Source organism: Primulina eburnea, unplaced genomic scaffold, assembly GCF_022965805.1.
Source record: "Primulina eburnea isolate SZY01 unplaced genomic scaffold, ASM2296580v1 ctg1320_ERROPOS1310249, whole genome shotgun sequence".
Classification (NCBI taxonomy): Eukaryota; Viridiplantae; Streptophyta; class Magnoliopsida; order Lamiales; family Gesneriaceae; genus Primulina; species Primulina eburnea.
The window spans coordinates 28524-53317 of record NW_027330849.1 but is presented as its reverse complement, the minus strand read 5'-3'; the positions used below and the strand labels follow the sequence as shown (position 1 = coordinate 53317).

The 24794-nt window shown below is 35.3% G+C and overlaps 2 protein-coding genes and 1 pseudogene across 2 annotated transcripts; 2 read left to right on the top strand and 1 right to left on the bottom strand.

Annotated features, from left to right (window-relative positions):
• The first annotated feature begins 2431 nt into the window (after positions 1–2431).
• Positions 2432–4097, top strand: LOC140820654 (NADPH-dependent diflavin oxidoreductase 1-like). Its single transcript, XM_073180971.1, has 4 exons — positions 2432–2827; positions 3611–3685; positions 3791–3898; positions 4047–4097. The coding sequence occupies exons 1-4, from the start codon at positions 2750–2752 to the stop codon at positions 4095–4097; spliced, it is 312 nt and encodes a 103-aa protein (XP_073037072.1). The 5' UTR covers positions 2432–2749.
• A 6276-nt stretch (positions 4098–10373) lies between these two features.
• Positions 10374–10832, top strand: LOC140820653 (uncharacterized). Its single transcript, XM_073180970.1, has one exon. It carries the CDS (start codon positions 10374–10376, stop codon positions 10830–10832), a length of 459 nt encoding a protein of 152 aa, XP_073037071.1.
• Positions 10833–12932: 2100 nt separating this feature from the next.
• LOC140820670 (NADPH-dependent diflavin oxidoreductase 1-like) lies at positions 12933–18687 on the bottom strand (annotated as a pseudogene).
• Positions 18688–24794: the final 6107 nt, after the last annotated feature.

Here is a 24794-nt window from a genome sequence, read left to right as displayed (position 1 = left end):
TTTAACAGTTCTAAATAATTTCATTATTCATCTATCTACATTAATATGGCACTAGCCACCGAGGCACACGCGTTGCGTGTGTCATTAATATATGAGAATAATATATTAAATCTTCGTGATTTTACAATACCATGAGAGTAAAAATATTTGTACTTGATCCATGAAAAGCCAGAGATTCCAAAGCTTAAATAAATATGTCAAACTCAATTTGTTACCTCATATGATATATGTGTTGATCTTAAAAAATAATATTCTTTTGAAGCAGTAATATCATATCATTAGAAATAATGATAAACTTCAATGTAAAAGAAGTAAAATTTACTAGCACCATTTTGAATTGGTTACCAAATCTGGTTGTTAGAATAAGGTTATGGGAAATTTTTTTGATTCTTAGGTTAATATGGGCAGCACAATTGGGTGCCTAAGAATTGACATTTAGAAATGGAAAAGAGTTCTTTAGTCAGAAAGTATTGATATGTTGAATGTCTTGTCTTATTATTTACTTTTCTTTATGGTTGTATTCAGCAGTTTTGCTGTACCTCACTGACCTTTATCTGCGATTTACTCAATGATGTACGTGTTGAATTTCTTACTTTGTTTTTATTTGGATCATTAATGATTACGAGAAGCAGGTATTTTGGCTAGTTATTTTAGTAATGTTACAACGATCAGCTCCTGTGCCTAAAAGATCTGATGATGCAAAAACAGATTGGCACAATGGACGAGAAATTAAATACGCATTTGCTGATATTGTATGCTTCAGAAACAGGAAATGCCATAGATGCTGCTGAGCAGGTTGGTCGTGAGGCAGAGCGCCGCGGTTGCCCTTCTGTCTCTGTCCTCTCTGTGGATGAGTTTCATCCGGTATACTTCTACTCGTTATTTCAGAACATACCAACTTTCAGTTTTTTTAAATGTTTTGTATGCTGATTATATTGGTTACTTGGCCAGAGTGACTTACCAAAAAAAGAGAAAGTGATTTTTGTGGTGTCAACCACAGGACAAGGAGATGCCCCTGATTCTATTAAGGTTTTATTTATGTTTAATGATAATAAATTCTTTGTTTTTGTGCTTAGCTTTAATCCGTCATAATCAAGATTATTTGGCAGGGGTTTTGGAGGTTTTTGCTGCAAAAAAATTTGTCACATGGGTGGCTTAATGGAGTTTGTTATGCCGTTTTTGGATTGGGTGATTCAAGTTACCAAAAATATAATGTAAAGTTTTTATTTTTACTTTATTAAATCATCTTATGACCTTATTTCTAGATCAACACCTTATTACAATTCATGAACTTATTTCTAAAGGAAGGTATTCCTTCTTCCGCACTGTAAACATGCATTTTTTGTTGAACATTCTAAATATAATGATGAAAAAAAAAGTGATCTTCTTGATATAATTGGCCTGATCTTATTTTTTTTCAATTGCCATAAATAGAGGAAATTTTTGGTTCTCCTGTTTTCAGATTACCAGGGTGTATTGTTATTGGATAGGTATCATATGTTTGGTTGTAAATTCTCATAATGGAATGTTCCGTCATAATTGTTTTAACAGATTGCATCTTCAAAAAGTTTTTTCCATAATCTTTCCTTGCTTATTAATTCCATGACATAAATGGATTTTCTGGTCGTAGTTTGTAGCGAAGAAGCTCGATAAACGACTGTTAGATCTTGGTGCATTGGCAATTATTGAAAGAGGTCTGGGAGATGATCAGCATCCTTCAGGGTACAATATTTATTCACATGATTTTAGATGATTAACCATTAGCTCTTATGAAATTTACAATATGGAATTTACGGTCTTTCCCCGTTTAATTCAATAAAACATGAGAAATGAAAGCACTTCATGTTGTTTGGATTCCAGTGAGATGCAAATTCAACGTCCAAATGGTGTTAGCGTGTAATCAATTTACAGGGAAACGTGTCAGTTTGCAATAGGACATTTTCGCTGCATTATAAACATTTTATGGATATCAGAGCAATTATGGAGTGTGCATCTAACATTAGGAATTCCACTCCTCCTACCTAATTATTTTCCTCTTATATATGAAGTCAAGTTTAGTGTGCTCGAATAACCTTCTAGTTTTGTGTAGTCCATATATGTGTAGAACACGAAATTTTAGTCTTGATGGTGTATTTTAATGGCTGTGTCATTTGGTACTAATTTTCACTTGCCAAAATGCTTGTAGTATGATGCTAATTGTTCATCTGGCTATTCCTGTGACAATGGCTCTCAGATGATTTGTGCACTTTATGTTGTTTCCTGCATATTTTAAGATATTCAACTTTTTAATTTTCATTTATTCAAATTAATGTGAATATTTTAAATTATTCATTCTCATAAAAGGTTTATGATTGGCATTTCGTTCATAGGTATGAAGGGGCTTTGGATCCCTGGATGTCCTCTTTGTGGAATATATTATATTAAATGAATCCCAAATTACTTCCAAATTGTCCAGTTTTTGTCAATCCAGATGCAGCTTTAATTGATCGACCTAGAGCACAAATTATATATCATGACATCAATGAAGGGGTACCACCAGTTTCAAATGCCACAGGTTACTTGTTTCTTAGATATTTGGTGAACATGAAAGTCCAACAAGTCTTCCATATTTCATTGTTTCATTATTCCTCGATATTATAATGCATTGATGATATCCGAAGTTTTTATTTTATTAGAAATATGTCTATGTTTCTGCCACTATAAGATCGTATTGAAGTGAAAACTCTGTACAGGTTTGAAGTATCTTGAGATGCAGGTTGAGAGGACCCGTTCAATGACTCCTGCAGTACCTTCTGGGAAGAACAGGCCTGAGTGCTTCCTGAAAATGGTATTATCATCATATTTTGTCTTTAGCAGTAAAATAGTTGTCGTGATATTCTGTTTACCTGTTCAGTTGTGCTTTCTTCATCTACAAGTGTTTTGAGTCTTTCAAAACTATTCCGTCAAATTTCAGCAGTATAGCATATCTTTCTTCCTAGGGATAAATCCTTGACTTGAGAATATTTGAAAGTGTGTTTTTCTGACAGAAATAGAAAATGTTTCCGATCCACAGGAAGCCTGTTTTGACTATAATTTACCCACAACCTACTGACAAGAACACTGATTGTAAATTTGTAATGATGTATATATAGATACCAAAGTTTTTATGAGGCCACACGTGCTTCCAAAAGCAACTTCTTTTGGTTCATGAATTTGATTGGTTACAATATAATGACAAAGCACTTGATCAAACAACTCTTGTCTGTTTGTTCTTGCTGACAACATTCAAATGCTTTTTGTTGTTGGTTGGTTGAGGGGCTGATGGAAGTGTGTTTTAGCTACAGGTTGATCTGGAAACCTTTGACTTGCATTTTGTTTCATGTGCACTGAGTTTTTCCCAGCTAGTTAATTTTCTTAAGAAATGCTTGGGTACTAGAGGGATGAGTTGATTTGTTTTTTCAGTTCATCTGTCTATTTGAAACTCATGTGCAAGGTATATAAGATTCCATAGGTTACACATGCTCCTACTGGTAAACATGAGTATTGAGTTGTTTGAAAATATGATAGATATGAACAGTTATCATATATATCGAATTTGCACCTTAGTGATCAAGTTTGTTTGTAATTATAGACCAAGAATCTTCGATTAAGTAGAGAGGGCAGTGGGAAGGATGTGCGCCACTTTGAGTTCGATGCTGTTTCATCTGTAAGTCATGCTAAACATTCTCAAATAGGCAGTTGTCCGTTTTCTTTTATGGTTAAAACCATACATATGTTCTTTTCTATTAATGTGTTGTGTTCATGTCTGCAGTCAATAGAATATGAAGTGGGCGATGTTCTTGAGATTCTTCCAGGTCAAAGTTCTGCCGCAGTAGATGCTTTCATACAGCGTAATTTGAACCCTGAGTCTTACATAACTGTATGTAGTTCTCCATTTGAATTTCTTTATCGGTGCTTTTTCTTGAAGATTTTTTCAGTGTTTTCCGTGTGCCAATATCACAAATGTAATACTATCCCCTCTTGATCGTTCCTTTAATACTTTTTTCTATGTCTTGTTTAATCATCAGTTGTCCATACATGTTACACGGACCACTGGACTCTTGCATTGGTTACCATAATAATTTTATTATTGGATTTGAATGTATGCATTGTATTCGCAATAAAAGGAAAGCCAAGAAGGGATTTGGATCTTTGAAGTTAGACATGAGCAAAACATATGACCGCGTAGAATGGAGATACTTGGAAGCCATCATGCTGAAGTTAGGCTTCGCTGCGAGTTTTGTAAGGCTGATCTTAAAATGTATATCTATTGTCTCTTATTCATCCGTGTTAATCACAATACTTATGGTAAGCTGATCCCAAAGCGTGGTATTCGTCAAGGTGATCCTTTATCTCCATATCTATTTGTTTTATGTGCTCAAGGACTTTCGGCCATATTATCTCTTGCGGTGCGAAATAAACTGTTTCAAGCAGTTAAAATTGCCCATAATTGTCAAGAAATCTCTCACTTACTGTTTGCAGATGATAGCTTAAACTTCTTTCGTGCTAAGGAAACAGAGTGCATACAGCTTCGAAGATGTTTGAGAGTTTATGAAATAGCTTATGGACAAAGAGTAAATTATGATAAATTGGCCCTCACCTTCAGTGCGAGTGTTTCTTTGGATACTATAAATGCAATCCAGACTACCTTCTCTATACCTGTGGTTCAAGGCCATGAAATTTATTTGGGCCTTCCTACGTTCTCTCTTCGTAGTAAGCGCATTCAATTCTCTAATCTTCGTGAAAGACTTACCAAGAAGATCAATGGCTGGGCATCACGGTTTTTCTTTGCTGTAGGAAAAGAAACTCTGATTAAATCAATCTTGCAAGCCATACCCTCTTATGCAATGTCCTGCTTTAAGCTACCTATTTCATTATGCCATGAACTGGAGCAGTTGTGCGCTAAATTTTGGTGGAATAAAACAACCGATGGAGAGGGAATGCATTGGGCTAGCTGGAGGAAATTATGTAGACCGAAACAATATGGAGGTATGGGGTTTCGTAATCTCTCTGAATTTAATCGTGCTTTTCTTGCTAAACAGGTATGGAAAATTATTACGGATCCTTCCTCGCTTATGGCACAAACGCTCAAATCTCGATATTTTAAAGATTGTGACATTATGGATGCTATTTTAGGATCGAATCCATCCTACATATGGCGATCGATCCTTTGGAGTCGAGATCTTATTCAAAAAGGATTAATGTGGAGAGTGGGGAATGGATCCCACATCAATGCACTTATTGATCGTTGGATTCCTAATCTCTTTTCTGGGAAAATCTCGATGACAGGCTCAAGTGGTTGAGTAAGGTTCAAGAACTTATTTCATGTGATAGAACGTGGAATGAAGTTGAGGTACGCTCCAAATTTCCTTCGTTCGAAGCAGAATGTATTCTTGATATACCTCTGAGAAATCAGCACACTGAAGATGATAGATTCTGGAAGTGGGGAAAGAAAGGCAAGTACACAGTTAAATCAGGCTACCTGGCTCAAATTGGATGCTTCGATCCACATGAATCTCTATCGCATTCTCGTTAGAAAAGCGGTGGAAAAAGATTTGGCAGCTAAACATCCCACATAAAGTTCGAATATTTTTTTGGTGTGCGAGCAATGAATTAATTCCCACTTAACAGAACTTGTTTAGAAGACATTTACATACCAATAGATGTTGTTTTTATTGTAGCTCTTCGAATGCTTCAACAAGCCATTGTCTAATCTTTTGCCCCCTTGTAAGGCATATCTAGAAAGGTAAGATTTTTTGGCCATATCTAAAGAAATGTGGTGTGTTGTCGTTTATATCATGTGAGTTGTGCCTAATGGATCAAGTTTCACCTGCTGAATTTGAATTGTTTGCAATGCTGGCTTGGGAAATTTGGAAAGAGATTTGTATTTTAAAACATAATAGCCATATTCCCAACAAATGTATTAAAGTTGAGTGGGTTATGTCGTATCTTGAGCAATTTAGAACAGCTATGAAACGCCTGACCTTTTTATTGCTTTAAAAGTACTAGAAATTTTTTTTAACACGATTTTCGAAAATAACACTTAACACTAGAAAATATTTTCATAAAATATTTTGCTTTCTTTAAAATAAAACCTCGATCAACTAGCTTTTTTAAAATAAAACCTCTAGTGCAATTGTCGTAAAAGAAAATCGTCTACTGTTTTACCAAGTTTAAAAGCAATAAGTTTGAAAAGGTATAGCCCATACTAAGCCTCTCAAAATCTCTCAAAAATCATAATTAAATAGTCTTAACATCTTTAACTTAAAATCATAAATCGTAATGCGGAAATGACGAGCCGGTCCTCGGGTTGTGTGCACCTTCAGTCCAGTAGGATCATCCGTCAAGAGCCCCATCAATACCACCTGCATCCATCACACCTAATGAGTCTAAAGACTCAACATCCCATAATCTTGATAACGAGTAGTAATAAAAAAATCGCATGCAACTGTGAAAATACTTTTAAGTAAAAATAACATTTCATGACTTGAAAACATGATATCTTTTTCTTTAACATGACGTGACACGACATAAATCCTTGAGCATGAATCATGAGTAAAATCGTTTTCCTTTGTTGAATTCAGATCGTTAATTGTGACTTCCCTGACATGACATGACATGAACGATGGATCCATCTAGCTAACCACACGACTGGGCGACGGGGGACACCAGCAACACTCTCACCGGTCAACTGGGCCCTGGCCTATCATGATCGAATAGAAATACGCTCGTCGGGGCTCCCTCGGGGGCCTTTTCCCAATACATGGGTTCCCTCTGGGGCCTTTTCCCCTCACGTCATTCCCATTCTTAACGTTACCATAAAACTTGATACCATGAATTCGTAATGATAGAAACACGATCGTCGGACTCCCACTGGGACCATAACCCTCACGACGTAACCACCATTAACGAACTAGTCACAATAACTTCACATCCTCCAACGTTTTCCTTCGCATCACTTAGAAAAAATCGTGAATAATGTTTACGTTTTTCTTTTCGAAACCAAGCATGCAACATGTATTTTAAATGTCTTATTAAACCATGAAAATTCCTTAGACATTTAAAAATCATAATTTAATCATGAGAAATCCATAAACATTTAAAATCATCATAATTAACATGAAAACAGCATTTCGGGCACTGCCATGACCTTTACTAATTTCTCGGTGTAAAAAGACCGTTTTACCCCTGGACTCGACTTTTTACGAATTCGACTATTTTCTTGATTTCATGACTCTAAAATGTCCCAAATAATTATTTAAGCCTACAAGAATTTTCTCATATTTTTGTTTGGCCTAAATCAATGACTTTTAATTTATTCCTTAAATGCGACGTACTAATGCGTTTTAATCCCGAAAAATCCCAAACCTCATCATAAAATTCCTAAATCAGAAGCTCAGACTTATAATAATTATTTAAGCTTAAATCTAAATTTTCATGATTTTATGAAACTTAAAACTAGACTTTTCAATTAACTCGTTAATTGACGTTTCGTGCGGCGATTAAATCCCGAATAAATCCAAAACTCGTTATTTTGATCCCAAATTTTTAACATAGCATTTTTATGATTTATTCTACCCTTCCAAGTCGTGAGCCACCCCCGTGGACCCTTGGATCAATTTTTCCCCCTTTAATTTTCGTTTTTGACCCTACGACGAATGCACCGAGCCATCTCCTAATTTACCCGAGCCACGCCCGAGCCGCCTCGAGCCAAAACCTAGCTAACCCATCTAGGGACCCTACTGTTCAATCCTAGCCCGAAAAACACGCCCCGGCCCACTCAAAAACCCGCTGGAAAGTGAACACAAAATCTGTGTACTTGTGCATGAGTCTCCTAGTATGTGTAGGTATCCTAACTAGTCTAGGACTCTTCCAAACAAGCCACCACCGAACCCACACGACCCTAACCGTCCCTAGACCACTTCCAGTCCCTACCCAGACCAACCTAAGCCTTTAAACGTGAGCAGCAAACTCCCGAAGTTGGGCAGCACACTCACGCCCCTTGCTGTCACTGAACCATACTCTCACGTTTTGATGCTAGGCTTCTATCCATCGAGCCACTCCTTGAACCATCCCCTTAAGCACCCTCCTAGGATCCTAAGGACCTAACCTAGCCCAGCCCAGACCCCCTGGCCGAGCCCCTCTCGCCCAGCAAGCTGCCCCAACCCTGCGCTGTTTTCTTTTGTGCTTCTCGGGTAGGAGTCTTGCTTGGCAAGGACTCCTCCCAGCCCACATGGCTCGAGTCCTAGCATGGCTAGGACCCTTCCCTGACCCAAGACAGCCCCTGGCCGAGCCCTGGCCCAAGCAAGGCCAATCCCCACCCTGGAATAAGGAACCCGAACCCTCCCTTCATGACAGCAGGTTACGTTTCCCCCCCTTAAATTGAATTTCGTCCCGAAATTCGCTTATCCTTAATAACCCAAAATTAATACTTAATTCTAGTATCCCAATTAAATTTTCCTTCTTAAATCCTTATTTTCAAATCGCAACTTAAAAAGACCCCTAATGACTTAGTGCTATTATTATTATAACCTCGAATTTCAATTTTTCTTACGATCCTCAATATTAAAAGATGGATAATTAAACTTATCGTATATTATTTTCCTTACTTTATACCCAAAATGTTCGTCAACTTATCATATTTAAATCTTAAAATCCCAAACCCTTAAATTTTCAAGCCTAGTATCGATTCGTCCTTAAAAACCCTTGATTAAAATTTCTTAGAATACTAAAACCAAGATATCCCAAGGTTCTAAATATTCTTAAAAGTCTAAATCCTCAAAATTCTTATTATTTCAACCATCAAATTATCGCTTATTGCTAAATTAGTTCCCAAATTCCTTAAAAATCTCAAAATTAATTCTTAATTTCCCCAAATATTATCCTAATTGGTACTTAATTTCGAAAATCTTACAGTTAACCCATAAATTCTCGGTATTCTTAATTTCCTTCTACTGATTTCCCATAACATAATTTCGATAATTTAAACTTATTTACCCAATAATAAAGTTTTCTTACTTTTCATCAACTTAAAATCCCAATTTATCTATTTTCTTATTCCCAAAGTCGTTGCAAATCCTTAAATCATTATTACTTATGAGTAATTCCCAAAAATTGATTCAACTAGTAACCATGTATCATAAATATTTTCTTAGAAAATCTACGAATCCCAAAAATATTCATAAAATTCTCGATTAACTTATAGCCCAAAAATAGAACGTCAATACTAAATCCCAAATATCAACATAGTCCAATTCCTCCACCAAGCCAACATGCGTTGAAAAAAATAATTTTATCACGAATAAAAATCATGAAGCATATAAATCGTAAACCCTCATAAAGCTATTAAACATGTAACGTAAACATATAATTCATGTACTTATGCAGGTAATATCATAAAATCATATAAAGCATGAAAACTTACAACTTTGAGGCTTGACGACTGATCTTCCCGACGCTGACGGTGGCACAACCCTTTACAAAACCATTGCTCTGATACCAACTGAAACGCCTGCCCTTTTTATTGCTTACAACAATTTTAATATGCACAAAACAACACAGCCGAAGGCTATACATGCAGCAAATCAGTTTTTGGAAGAAAATTAAAAGTGCTTCATGCATCCACAATTTCAAATAAATAATATGACATGATGGATGAGAAAAGGAGATTAAGGTGTGCCTTTGCGTTATATACGCTCGGATAGACGACGACGACGAAGAACGGAGGACGACGGGGCAAGAAACTCTCGATCACCCTCCAACTCACGGCTGCTGCCTTGGTTTTTTTTTCTTATTTCCAGAAAAGTGCCGTGTGTGAGTGTGTGTCTTTGGGAGAGTTTTAAAATCAAAAGAAAAGTGGCTGATAGAATTTGTGGACTAGAATAGGGAAAAATCAACTTAAAATACTAAAAATCCCCAATTCTAGATTTAGGCCCATTAAGCCATAAATTAAAGCCCAATTAAGTTAATTAGGATTTAATTAAAAATTAAAAAGATTAGTAAAGTTTTCTTTTGAAAATAAATGTGAATTTATTAGCCGGGTAGCTCGAAAGCTCGCATTTTATTTAAAAAGCCAATACCGATAAAAATTACTTTCCGGCGTATAAAATCACCTCACAACCCCTATTTTTCGAAAATAACTTTAAAACATCGACCGCATTTTAAATAATTTAAAAATAATTATTTAATAAAATCATTTTACAATTTTCAGCCCTCGGTCCCCGTTCCTCGATCGTCACTTGAATATTCCTAAAAATACCATTTTATGCAATCATGTAGAAAATATAATTTAAACATGTCAATTATGCACCACATAATCAATTAATGCTTCAGGGGAGGTGCAGAGTAGCAGGGATATGAGGTGGGTGCCTCCTCCGTTGGGGCAATGGCGACTTGATGTCGATGCTGGGTTTAATGATACTGTTGGTAAATATAGTGTGGGTGCTGTGATTCAAAATCATTTTCGAATTATTTTCGCTGCCTCAGCCATTGGCATACGAAAACCAGGATCAGTGTTGGAGGCAGAACTCTCGGCTATTCATTTTGGTTTGATGCTTGCTGTGAGAGGTAACTTTTCTGATGTTTGGGTTTTCTCGAACTCCTGTAATGCTGTTAAAGAGGTGACGTCGAAGTCTGAGGCTCGCAACCATCAAGGACTGTTAGTCTTGAACATATTGGATATTTTAACTTCTGGTAGATTTAAAAAGTTAGATCATGTTAGTAGAAATGCAAACAAGTTAGCGCACTGTTTAGCACGTTTTGCTTTATCTCATCCTTCTCGTTCATGTTGGATGGAAGATTTTTACCCATCGTGATTGATGGATTTAGCTACTGTTGATTTAACTAATGTATAATATCTGATTTCCCCACAAAAAAAAGTGATTCGAATTCTCTCAAACTGACACGAAACTAGTCCGAACATCGCACTGATAATATTTAATAACACAAGGGAGGTAAACCCAAAAAATTTGGAAGTTGATTCAAGAGGCAAACCCAAAAAATTTCTATAAGACACATGAAAATTTAAAAGTCTCTTCGTCCAGTTAAGAGGGTCTGCCTGGATCATACCAAAAAGGGGAACAATAACTCAGAAAATCTTACTAAGATAAGTTCCCTCCACTCTGCTGCCACAAATTAATGATATCAGTAGCTTGATTGAGCAGAACAACCATCTGTTTCTGGGAAATCCAAGGCTTACTCTCCAGAAAAATTTTAAGCTCTTCCCACGCATCTTTCCTCGGCCAAAAATAATATGGGCTCAAAGGAACAGTCCCATGACCTCCCGCAATCACTTGATCTAAAGCTATCCCTATGTTCTTTTCCATCCAAACGAATTTCAAAACCAGCCTCGGTCCCTCCATAGGCATCACCACAACTCCCAGTTTCTTCTTTACATTTTTATTATTGTCAAGATCATGATTATTATTATCCAAGATCGATGATTCATGAGTGGTAGAGGGAGATGAAACACGGATTTTGAAGGGTTCGAGTTTGATTTTGCTGGGTTGGGGTTGATGATAAGAAAAAGGTGGAGTCTTCAAGGTAAAAAATATTGGATCTCTGGGGAGTTTTGATTTGAGAAAAAGGTCTAAGTGGATTCTCGTTGTGGGTTGAGACTTGAGAGCACACCGGTGTGAACATCTTGTCCTCCGCTGGCAGAATTATTCGAGGGAGAAGAAAATGGCTTCGGGGACTGCGCTTGTTCAACTGCGCTCGTACTCTTAATAAATAACTAGTAACCGTGGCTAATATATTAAATATTTATGATATTACAACATAATGACGTCACAACATAAAGAAGAGAGTTTATTTTTCACGGTGGTTAGTTTGGAGAAGAAATAACATTATTTTTCACGTGAGCAGTTTCCTTATGACGGTGAATATAATATTATTTGTTAAGAAAAAATATAATATAAAAAATGAAAAGGGTAAAATAAGAAAGAAAGTTGGTGTTCTCATAGAGCGGTTATTATTAGGGGCTCAACTATAATAAAATAGTAAATAGTAAATATAAAAAATTAAAAAGGGTAAAACAGGAAAGAAAGTTGGTGTCTTCACAGAGCAGTTATTATTAGGGTCTCATACTTAATATAATAGTATAGATAATTTTCATTTTTTAACTTTTACAAAAATACAGTTTATTTTTTTCCTTCATAATTTATAGATAGATAATTATTGTTTCCCAAATTTGTTTCATCGTACTACATTTTAAGACAACTGTATTTTCCTTCCAAACATCATATATACACTAGTAACCGTGGCACACACGTTGCGTGTGTCCTGAATACATGTGGCTAATATATTAAATATTCATGATATTACAATATAATGACGTCACAACATAAAGAAGAGAGTTTATTTTTCACGGTGGCTAGTTTGGAGAATAAATAATATTATTTTTCACGTGAGCAGTTTCTTTATGACGGTGAATATAATATTATTTGTTAAGAAAAAATATAATATAAAAAATGAGAAAGGGTAAAATAGGAAAGAAAGTTGATGTTCTCATAGAGACGGTTATTATTAGGGGTTCAACTATAATAAAATAGTAAATATAAAAAATTAAAAAAGGTAAAACAGGAAATAAAGTTGCTGTCCTCATAGAGCGGTTATTATTAGGTCCTCATACTTAATATAATAGTATAGATACACACACACACACGATGTTTCATATCTTTGATTGTGATAAATTGATCACGAATATATTATATTTACATCTTTTTCCTTCAACATTTCAAATACCGAAAAATAATAATGCATATATAAATGTAATTCAAAAATATCAAAGTTAGAATATCGCAAGAATCAATTTCTCAGACCAATAATGTTCCTAATATCTTTTCCAACCATTTTCTTGTATTTAAATGAGAGAATCAAATCTATTAAAAAAAATAAGAAGAGAAAATCAACTATTTTCAAGACCAGACTTCGACATAATACTTGCCGGCCTTCTCCAGTGCTCGAATCCATCTCGAAGCAACCTCTTTCGAAACCCCACTTTCAGCAGAAACTATATCTTCAAAGGCTGATAATACATCTGAAGGCATCTTATTTGACGATCCAGCAATGTACACAGAAGCACCTTGACTAAGCAAACCCCCATATCTTAGTGCTTTGCTCCTTAATTTTGTGTTGCACATACACTTTCCGTGGCTGGTCCCTTGAAAATGCAGCATAGAATCCTCCACCCTTGTCTTCGGATAGTACCCCTCCGTTCTGTGAATGTTTCATCCAAAAATCTTGATAGAGAAAGTCATTGTCTCTGTTTCTGCATCCGAAGAAAAAAATCATCGAAGCTGTTGGGTCAGATTCATTTTGAAGTGCTCTTACTTCCACAAATCCACGAAAAGGTGCACATCCCGTTCCAGGACCAATGAGGATAAGAGGAAGGGATGGCGGTGGAGGAGGAAGCGAACCTTTCTTAAACCACACCGCTACTAGTACATCTGATGAAGATTAAATACAATTTGTGAAAGTATATAACAGGAGACTAAGATTTTCTTGGTATAATAGATAGAAGTCAGAATATGATAATGGACTCACTCTGGTGAGGATCAAGACTGGCTAGCCAAGACGAGCAAAGACCTGAACGCTTCCTCTTGTATGGGGTCTTCCACGTGACCACACTTACCGTTAAGTGCACTTGATTTGGATGAGCTGAATGACAAGAAGAGATGGAGAAGGCCCTTGTTTTTAATGGAGGAACCAACTGTACCAACCATTCGAAGGGCATTTGCACAGAAAGGAAATCCTCCAATACCTACATTACATTACAGCTCCGGTGAAAAATGAGTAAGAATGCAGAGTAGAAAAGAGTTCATAAATTCTCCTCGTCCTTCTAACAAAAATATGAAGCACTTGAACCTATCAAAGAGCACGTTATCTGAAAACCTAAAAAAGATTACCTATTATATCTCTGATATGAAGCAATATTTAAAGACGATGCTCTTATTTTTCCTTTGTTCATCAATAGAAAGAAATCACAGTTTATGCGTACAAAACAAAATTATTTCCTTGATGCAAATGGTTTAGTGGTATATTTTCCGAAATATAACAGGTCAGAAATAAAAGTTGCAAACCAAGGACACTACCATTTTCCCGGGACAAGATGAAACATCAAAGGAGAATATCAGACAAACGTCTTGCATTTTCCAGGGTTGATCGCATAGTACATTTTACACGTAAAAAGACGTTGAAAAAGGTTTACATAAGAAATAAGAAAATCTAAAGGACAAATGAATGCAAAATAATACTTGTAGAAAATTAACAATATCTTGTCACCTCTAAAACAGTCCTTCGCTCCTTCTGGTTGTATTGGTATAGATCATCTCTTCCTTCTGGCGAGGCAAAATATTGAAGCCTTTCCTTCTCATGTTCAGCACTGGCAAAAAAACTCATGACCTAAAGAAGCCCATAGATTAGAAACAACAACTGAATGTGTTATGGAGAACATCAAAAACAATTGTCTTGATAATAAAGCAGATGTGCAAGATTAAGATATTGCGACACAGGATACACCAATCAATCATATCTTCAATTCAGAATAAATTGACAAAGCAAAAGATACAAATCAATTGGTACAAGCTTACCTCAAAGAAGTAACGTCTAAGAGAAGCTGAGGCCACATCCATATTCAGCTCAACAAAAGTTTTTAGTTTCACAGGGAACAGGGAGGTATTTATCCCAGCTTTATTCCTTTTATCTCGCGGCTGAATCTAAAGACAAGTATTGTAATGAAAATAAAATTGGAGAACTAGTTAAACAAACCAAATCCACTTAGATAAAGCACCAAGCAGCAATTTATCATGGTAACCAATGCAAGAGTCCAGTGGTTCGTGTAACATGTATGGACAACTGATGATTAAACAAGACATAGAAAAAAGTATTAAAGGAACGATCAAGAGGGGATAGTATTACATTTGTGATATTGGCACACGGAAAACACTGAAAAAATCTTCAAGAAAAAACACCGATAAAGAAATTAAAATGGAAAACTACATACAGTTATGTAAGACTCAGGGTTCAAATTACAACGCTGTATGAAAGCATCTACTGCGGCAAAACTTTGACCTGGAAGAATCTCAAGAACATCGCCCACTTCATATTCTATTGACTGCAGACATGAACACAACACATTAATAGAAAAGAACATATGTATGGTTTTAACCATAAAAGAAAACGGACAACTGCCTATTTGAGAATGTTTAGCATGACTTACAGATGAAACAGCATCGAACTCAAAGTGGCGCACATCCTTCCCACTGCCCTCTCTACTTAATCGAAGATTCTTGGTCTATAATTACAAACAAACTTGATCACTAAGGTGCAAATTCGATATATATGATAACTGTTCATATCTATCATATTTTCAAACAACTCAATACTCATGTTTACCAGTAGGAGCATGTGTAACCTATGGATACTTATATACCTTGCACATGAGTTTCAAATAGACAGATGAACTGAAAAAAACAAATCAACTCATCCCTCTAGCACCCAAGCATTTCTTAAGAAAATTAACTAGCTGGGAAAAACTCAGTGCACATGAAACAAAATGCAAGTCAAAGGTTTCCAGATCAACCTGTAGCTAAAACACACTTCCATCAGCCCCTCAACCAACCAACAACAAAAAGCATTTGAATGTTGTCAGCAAGAACAAACAGACAAGAGTTGTTTGATCAAGTGCTTTGTCATTATATTGTAACCAATCAAATTCATGAACCAAAAGAAGTTGCTTTTGGAAGCACGTGTGGCCTCATAAAAACTTTGGTTTCTATATATACATCATTACAAATTTACAATCAGTGTTCTTGTCAGTAGGTTGTGGGTAAATTATAGTCAAAACAGGCTTCCTGTGGATCGGAAACCTTTTCTATTTCTGTCAGAAAAACACACTTTCAAATATTCTCAAGTCAAGGATTCATCCCTACGAAGAAAGATATGCTATACTGCTGAAATTTGACGGAATAGTTTTGAAAGACTCAAAACACTTGTAGATGAAGAAAGCACAACTGAACAGGTAAACAGAATATCACGACAACTATTTTACTGCTAAAGACAAAATATGATGATAATACCATTTTCAGGAAGCACTCAGGCCTGTTCTTCCCAGAAGGTACTGCAGGAGTCATTGAACGGGTCCTCTCAACCTGCATCTCAAGATACTTCAAACCTGTACAGAGTTTTCACTTCAATACGATCTTATAGTGGCAGAAACATAGACATATTTCTAATAAAATAAAAACTTCGGATATCATCAATGCATTATAATATCGAGGAATAATGAAACAATGAAATATGGAAGACTTGTTGGACTTTCATGTTCACCAAATATCTAAGAAACAAGTAACCTGTGGCATTTGAAACTGGTGGTACCTCTTCATTGATGTCATGATATATAATTTGTGCTCTAGGTCGATCAATTAAAGCTGCATATGGATTGACAAAAACTGGACCATTTGGAAGTAATTTGGGATTCATTTGATATAATATATTCCACAAGGAGGACATCCAGGGATCCAAAGCCCCTTCATACCTAGGAACGAAATGCCAATCATAAACCTTTTATGAGAATGAATAATTTAAAATATTCACATTAATTTGAATAAATGAAAATTAAAAAGTTGAATATCTTAAAATATGCAGGAAACAACATAAGTGCACAAATCATCTGAGAGCCATTGTCACAGGAATAGCCAGATGAACATTTAGCATCATACTACAAGCATTTTGGCAAGTGAAAATTAGTACCAAATGACACAGCCATTAAAATACACCATCAAGACTAAAATTTCGTGTTCTACACATATATGGACTACACAAAACTAGAAGGTTATTCGAGCACACTAAACTTGACTTCATATATAAGAGGAAAATAATTAGGTAGGAGGAGTGGAATTCCTAATGTTAGATGCACACTCCATAATTGCTCTGATATCCATAAAATGTTTATAATGCAGCGAAAATGTCCTATTGCAAACTGACACGTTTCCCTGTAAATTGATTAAACGCTAACACCATTTGGACGTTGAATTTGCATCTCACTGGAATCCAAACAACATGAAGTGCTTTCATTTCTCATGTTTTATTGAATTAAACGGGGAAAGACCGTAAATTCCATATTGTAAATTTCATAAGAGCTAATGGTTAATCATCTAAAATCATGTGAATAAATATTGTACCCTGAAGGATGCTGATCATCTCCCAGACCTCTTTCAATAATTGTCAATGCACCAAGATCTAACAGTCGTTTATCGAGCTTCTTCGCTACAAACTACGACCAGAAAATCCATTTATGTCATGGAATTAATAAGCAAGGAAAGATTATGGAAAAAACTTTTTGAAGATGCAATCTGTTAAAACAATTATGACGGAACATTCCATTATGAGAATTTACAACCAAACATATGATACCTATCCAATAACAATACACCCTGGTAATCTGAAAACAGGAGAACCAAAAATTTCCTCTATTTATGGCAATTGAAAAAAAATAAGATCAGGCCAATTATATCAAGAAGATCACTTTTTTTCACCATTATATTTAGAATGTTCAACAAAAAAATACATGTTTACAGTGCGGAAGAAGGAATACCTTCCTTTAGAAATAAGTTCATGAATTGTAATAAGGTGTTGATCTAGAAATAAGGTCATAAGATGATTTAATAAAGTAAAAATAAAAACTTTACATTATATTTTTGGTAACTTGAATCACCCAATCCAAAAACGGCATAACAAACTCCATTAAGCCACCCATGTGACAAATTTTTTTGCAGCAAAAACCTCCAAAACCCCTGCCAAATAATCTTGATTATGACGGATCAAAGCTAAGCACAAAAACAAAGAATTTATTATCATTAAACATAAATAAAACCTTAATAGAATCAGGGGCATCTCCTTGTCCTGTGGTTGACACCACAAAAATCACTTTCTCTTTTTTTGGTAAGTCACTCTGGCCAAGTAACCAATATAATCAGCCTACAAAACATTTATAAAAACTGAAAGTTGGTATGTTCTGAAATAACGAGTAGAAGTATACCGGATGAAACTCATCCACAGAGAGGACAGAGACAGAAGGGCAACCGCGGCGCTCTGCCTCACGACCAACCTGCTCAGCAGCGTCTATGGCATTTCCTGTTTCTGAAGCATACAATATCAGCAGATGCGTATTTAATTTCCCGTCCATTGTGCCAATCTGTTTTTGCATCATCAGATCTTTTAGGCACAGGAGCTGATCGTTGTAACATTACTAAAATAACTAGCCAAAATACCTGCTTCTCGTAATCATTAATGATCCAAATAAAAACAAAGTAAGAAATTCAACACGTACATCATTGAGTAAATCGCAGATAAAGGTCAGTGAGGTACAGCAAAACTGCTGAATACAACCATAAAGAAAAGTAAATAATAAGACAAGACATTCAACATGTCAATACTTTCTGACTGAAGAACTCTTTTCCATTTCTAAATGTCAATTCTTAGGCACCCAATTGTGCTGCCCATATTAACCTAAGAATCAAAAAAGTTTCCCATAACCTTATTCTAACAACCAGATTTGGTAACCAATTCAAAATGGTGCTATTAAATTTTACTTCTTTTACATTGAAGTTTATCATTATTTCTAATGATATGATATTACTGCTTCAAAAGAATATTATTTTTTAAGATCAACACATATATCATGTGAGGTAACAAATTGAGTTTTACATATTTATTTAAGCTTTGGAATCTCTGGCTTTTCATGGATCAAGTACAAATGTTTTTACTCTCATGGTATTGTAAAATCACGAAGATTTAATATATTATTCTCATATATTAATGACACACGCAACGTGTGTGCCTCGGTGGCTAGTGCCATATTAATGTAGATTGATGAATAATGAAATTATTTAGAACTGTTAAAAAATAACATAAAATAATTCTTTTGAAAACATAATTATAAAACTGATATATTTATTCAGCCAAGAACCATCTCAAAACTGCTTGCGATATTTCTAGGCACAGTTTGCTCCCGCTTTTTGAGTTGTTATCTCATGGGGGATTACTGCTCTTGGGGGATTACTGCTCTTGCTTTTGGGTATGCATCACATATATTAATCTTCAATCTCCACCATATAAAATATGTTTATTATTAATGTTGTCAAAAGATAGTCTAAAATATTATGCATTTCAATTGCTCGTGCCTGCATCATATCCTGCGTTCCCCAAGCTTGTTTGTGTTCTAAACATACAATATGCTCTTTGCTAATTGAAACAGCGCCTGGTTTGCAAACAAACCATAGTGGGAGGACACGGGTAAACGCTAGCTTGGTAAGGTGTCTAAATTAACATAGAATATCCATTGCATCCATCACCGGTTCTTGATTTTAAGCTTGCAAATCACATCAAACACTGGAAGCGTTTATTGCGATATCGGGTCTCATCCAACTACTCTACCTGCTTCGTCTGCATGCTGGCGTCTTTAACAGCAGATTCGGGCCGACTTACCAACGTTAAGGGAACCTCAAAAAATAGTACCACAATTTCCAAGTTCACAATCTTTCGGGTTTCCACAAGGTTAACGTTCGTGTAAGTCTGAACCAAGTGATTATCATGTGGTGAATATTAGAATCTTGGCATTTCTGAGTTGTAAGAAGTGGAAAATTGCAAGATTTTTGATAACTAGAGATGTTTCGTTGCTTCAAAAAATATCTATTTATTCTAGTAAAGCTTTGTGATACTGATGTGACAGATCGGTGACGGAAACAGAAATCTTCCGTAACATTTTGGAACACATCGTAGTTCTTTAAACCTCGCAAGTATTTATGGCGATTAGAACAATCTTTCAGGGGACATTTTAGTTCCCCAAACCTCCGATGGTATTTATGGCAATTAGATCGTGCAATTTACCCAAAAAGCGAATTAGTAGGGTATTTTTTCCCCTCCAAAAAACTAATATTGGTAAACAAATATTAGTGTTAGTAAGTTACACGGCAGATGGAAAGAGTACAAGACTCAAATCCAAGGTATCTCACAGTACCCCATATCTCTTATACAAGGTTTTCTACTACAAAATAACAAACTAGGCCATTTCTCGTAGACCCATTACCTTTTTAGCGCTTCAGAGTTCGTGATCCGCCTCAGAAGAGTGCCATTCGGCTATCGCCAGAGTATGACGGCCACCACAATCAACTAGTTTAGCACACCACCGGCCTTCAGCTGCACTGCCGCTGATGCCTTTAAGAGGTGGAATTGTTATCGGAACTTCAGCTGGATTCCCTGTTGTCACCTTTCGTCCATATCCCAAACGTCCATGGTCCCCTCGTCCAAACTGCAAGCATCAAGATAAGTCAGATGTGTTTTGCATGACTGCCTTGAAAACCACTTGGATTCAAGTTAAACGTGAATTGGAAATAGAAAGTTTTGCTCATCTTGGGTTCCTGATTGAGTTTCAACACTCGGAAAAATGTACAACAGAGAGAAAACGAAGCATTTATTAATTGTTGTAATCATTTAGGTCTGAATTCGATAAAATTTTAACAAATTCATCACCATACTCAGTAAACAAAATGTACACAAATCATCAAGAGACCACCTTTAGTTGTCCAATAAACATAAAAACACATTTTGAATAATTTATTAATGGGAAGGCCACTCATTGCATAGATTCAATAAAATACATGATATCAAAATAAGACTATCCCTAGCGCAAAATAAAGACAGTCAACACTCCTCCAAAAGTTACAAATGTTAAAGAAAAGCATACTAAATTCGTCTTTGTTTTCACTAAATTTAAATCCTCTATGTAAGAGTACCGAGAAAAAATGTTCAAGCCTTATTTGCAGAGAAAGCATACCAGTATAATCGATCATCTTCTTCAAATACTCCCAGAAGATTTGAAAGATTTGAATAAAAGTATTTATTATGATTTATTAAATATTTCATAAATAATGAATATCGAGATAAGCCACTATGTGTTTTTCAGGTATAAATTGATTTTCGAGTCATATGACCTATACAGGTGAGGCTTCACCTATGCTGCTCTCTTTACCATCTACTTTCCTGATTTATTCTGAACAAAAAAGACTTAAATCATCTTTTCTTCCTCCTATTTCTGAACATGATTATAATGTCATATATCAAATGTGCAGGGAGAGGAGCTGAGAAAGATGATTGGTTCTCCTGCTTACACTGAATGTAGTTAAATGTATTCTCGAGATTCAATATTCAAGTTTTTAGTTTCTTTTATTCGTACCTTCACTCTTTCAACATGCTGCACTCATTTACCCCATTATGTTTTCCCAACAGAATGTCACAAAGTCTGGATTAAATGGGTAGCATTTAACCACCACTGGCCTGACTCCCGAACCTAACCCATGATCTCAGTTTGGATGTGACAGTCCAAACCTCTGGAAAATTTAATAGACTGGAATGAAGAACAAACCTTCTCTTGCAGCTTTCAGCTCATCTGCCTAAATGAAAGAAAGGAAAAAGATGAGAAAATGGAACCACAACATTTAGCATGATAGCACCATCCTTCAAGTGTATAAGCATAGTTTCATCATTTCCTGTTATTTTCTAAATAAATGAAAAGAGTGATTCAAGTCTCTGCTGGTTTTGGAAGCCACCAATCTAACATATTGTTTTAATTCCTCCCTAATAAAGGGATCAATATTTGAACTGTCAAAAGGCAACAAAAAGTTGGCGGTCTATTCAGAACAGAGAACCGTAAAACTTACAATGGAATATGTGCACCATGCATGAGGTGTTTAAATAGCTCAGCAGTTCTAAGGCTCTTAATTTTTTGGCATTTCAATTTTTACATGTACAGAGTTTTTTGCAACGACAAAAACTAAGAAATTTTTCAATGTTCTGATAAATATATATATTTTTAGTTAAGAAAATATATTTTCCCAACATGCTAGTTTCTAGTTTCTTTTATTCGTACCTTCATTCTTTGAACATGCTGCAATCATTTACCTCGTTATCTTCTGCTATCAAAGTCGTGCTCCAGCCACCCAAGCAAAAGAAAAAGAAGAGTAAGGCTCAAAAGGCATGTTCTATATTGTGATCAGCATTATGCACAATAATGACAATAACCCACCATTGTTTCTCCTCCATCAACTTCATTTGCTTTTCCCTCCTCAAAGTAGGAACCGTTGTCTGCCTTCGCTTGCTCCAAGTTCTAGCAATTCGTCTAGATGACTTAAACCCGAATAGTTAAGTCATATGTAGTCAATTGCCCATTGTGTTTTGATTTGTTTTATCTTGTTAATGTCCATTTTAATTACACACAACTGCAATATTTTAATACATGTGAGAACTGAGAACATAAGTCATGCGAGTCAAAATCCAAAGCAAACAGATTAAAGAATCTGTAGTGCCTTGTTATCCCGATCACTTCGAAAACTTGAGGATCAAAGAGCTAAAAACAACATAGTAATTTTTCATCAATCACGGAAGGACCCTTATGATTTCTTGGCCGGAAAATTAAATTTGAACCAACAGACAGGAGGCTGGCGATCGAGTGCAATGGATGTGGTGTTGAGTTCGTCGAGGCCTCAACCGAGTATTTGTTGGAGGAGATCGTGGATTTGGAGGAGATCCACCTTGTAGAGACGATTTGTGAAGGTAAATCAATTATATCTGAGAGAATCGTGGTGCGTAGTTGTGTGGAACGGTTTGCTTGAGATGTGGATTGATTTTGAATGAGATATTTTTGAGCTGAAACAAAAGGGCAAAATGGTCAATAAAAAATTGGTGTCCGCTTCGACAGTTTTTATGTGCCTCTCATCTTTAATAAAATAGTAGAGATATTGGCATAAAAAAAATGAAATAAATTTTCTACATTTTTTCAAAATATTGCATATAATTAAAAAAATTAAGATCTTTTTTTGATAACAAAATATAAGATATTTCAACTTATTGATAATTGTTTTATTGTGTTTAAAATAATATTTTTTTGAAAAACTTTGTGTGAAAATCCATAAAATAAATATTTTTCTGTTTCATATAAAAATCTCACCAAATCAAAGTCCCATATTTTTTTTCTCTGTTACCTTATTTATTAATCATTATATTGCAAAAAATTTCATTAGAAATTTTTAAAATTGTTGTGAAAAAGTAAAAATTTATGGTAAAAAGTAAAAATCTCAAACTCCCAAAATTTACCAAACTACACACTTTATAATATTTTTCTCTCTACTCAATTGTTATTTTCTTCACAAATGAGAGATCTATTTATAGAGTTTCATTACACATAATCCAAAAATAAATTCATCATTACATACATCATCACACACTAATTTTTAATATTCAACACCTAATTTTACCTAATTTTCAACATTCAACATACACATTTTAATATTATAATTTCAACACTCCCCCTTGTGATGATGTTCATAATGATTGTCTTCATTACGTGTTTTTATACTGCCTCGTTAAAAACCTTACTTGGAAAAACCTATTGGGATAAAAACCATAGTAAGGGAAAAAGAGTGCAGTCACGTAAACTCCCCCTGTTGTTGACATGAACAATTCTTCACAAATTTCGTAGATTGCGCATCCCAATATTATATATGTGCTTTTTGAATATTGACGTTAGAAGTGCCTTTGTGAAGAGATCTGATGAGTTTTCACTTGATTGAATGTGACGAACATCAATACATTTATTCTTCTCAAGCTCCTTGGTGAATGCGAAGAACTTAGGAGGAATACGTTTAGTTATGTCGCTTTTTATGTATCCTTCTTTCATTTGAGCAACACATGCAGCATTATCTTCATATAGTATAACAGGCTTCTCATCGAATGATAATCCGCATGAAATTTGAATATGTTGGGTAATTGATTTTAACCACACACATTCACGACTTGCTTCATGTAGTGCAATAATCTCGGCATGATTTGATGAAGTTGTTACGAGCGTTTGTTTCTGTGCCTCCACGAGTAAATACATATCCAGTTTGGGAACGTGCCTTGTGTGGATCAGATAAGTATCCAGCATCAGCATAACCAATTATACTTAGATTAGCATCTTTTGAATACAAAAGTCCCAAGTCTGTCGTTCCTCGTAGATAACGGAATATATGTTTAATTCTGTTCCAGTGTCTCTTTGTTGGATATGTGCTAAATCTTGCCAACAGATTCACGACAAAAAATATATCAGGCCTTGTACAATTTGTAAGGTACATAAGGGCACCGATGGCACTTAGATATGGTACTTCTGGACCAAGAATATCTTCATCATCTTCACATGGACGGAATGGATCCTTTTCTATGTTTAATGATCTAACAACCATTGGAGTACTTAAAGGATTTGATTTATCCATATTAAAACGTTTAATGATCTTTTCTATATAATTTGTCTGGTGAACAAACATTCCACATTCTTTTTGTTCAATTTGCAAACCCAGACAATACTTGGTTTTTCCAAGATCCTTCATTTCAAATTCTTCCTTCAAGTATGACACAACTTCTTGAATTTCCTTACTCGTTCCAATGATGTTTAAATCGTCAACATATACAGCAATAATTACGCATCCGGATGTTGTTTTCTTAATGAAAACACAAGGGCATATTGAATTATTTACATATCCCTTCTTCATCAAGTGATCACTTAGCCGATTATACCACATTCGGCCGGATTGCTTTAACCCATATAATGATCTTTGTAATTTCACATAATAACATTCTCTGGGTTTTGAACTTTGTGCTTCAGGCATCTTAAATCCTTCAGGGATTTTCATATATATATTACTATCAAGTGATCCATATAAGTAAGCTGTAACAACATCCATAAG

Bases quoted from the DNA above. Each gene is read 5' to 3' on its own strand.
- LOC140820654 (XM_073180971.1), top strand. From the start codon at position 2,750: ATGCAGGTTGAGAGGACCCGTTCAATGACTCCTGCAGTACCTTCTGGG. The intron at 2,828-3,610 runs GTATTATCATCA...TTGTAATTATAG, and splicing joins CTGAGTGCTTCCTGAAAATG to ACCAAGAATCTTCGATTAAG. The intron at 3,899-4,046 runs GTATGTAGTTCT...TTTAATCATCAG, and splicing joins ACCCTGAGTCTTACATAACT to TTGTCCATACATGTTACACG.
- LOC140820653 (XM_073180970.1), top strand. From the start codon at position 10,374: ATGAGGTGGGTGCCTCCTCCGTTGGGGCAATGGCGACTTGATGTCGAT.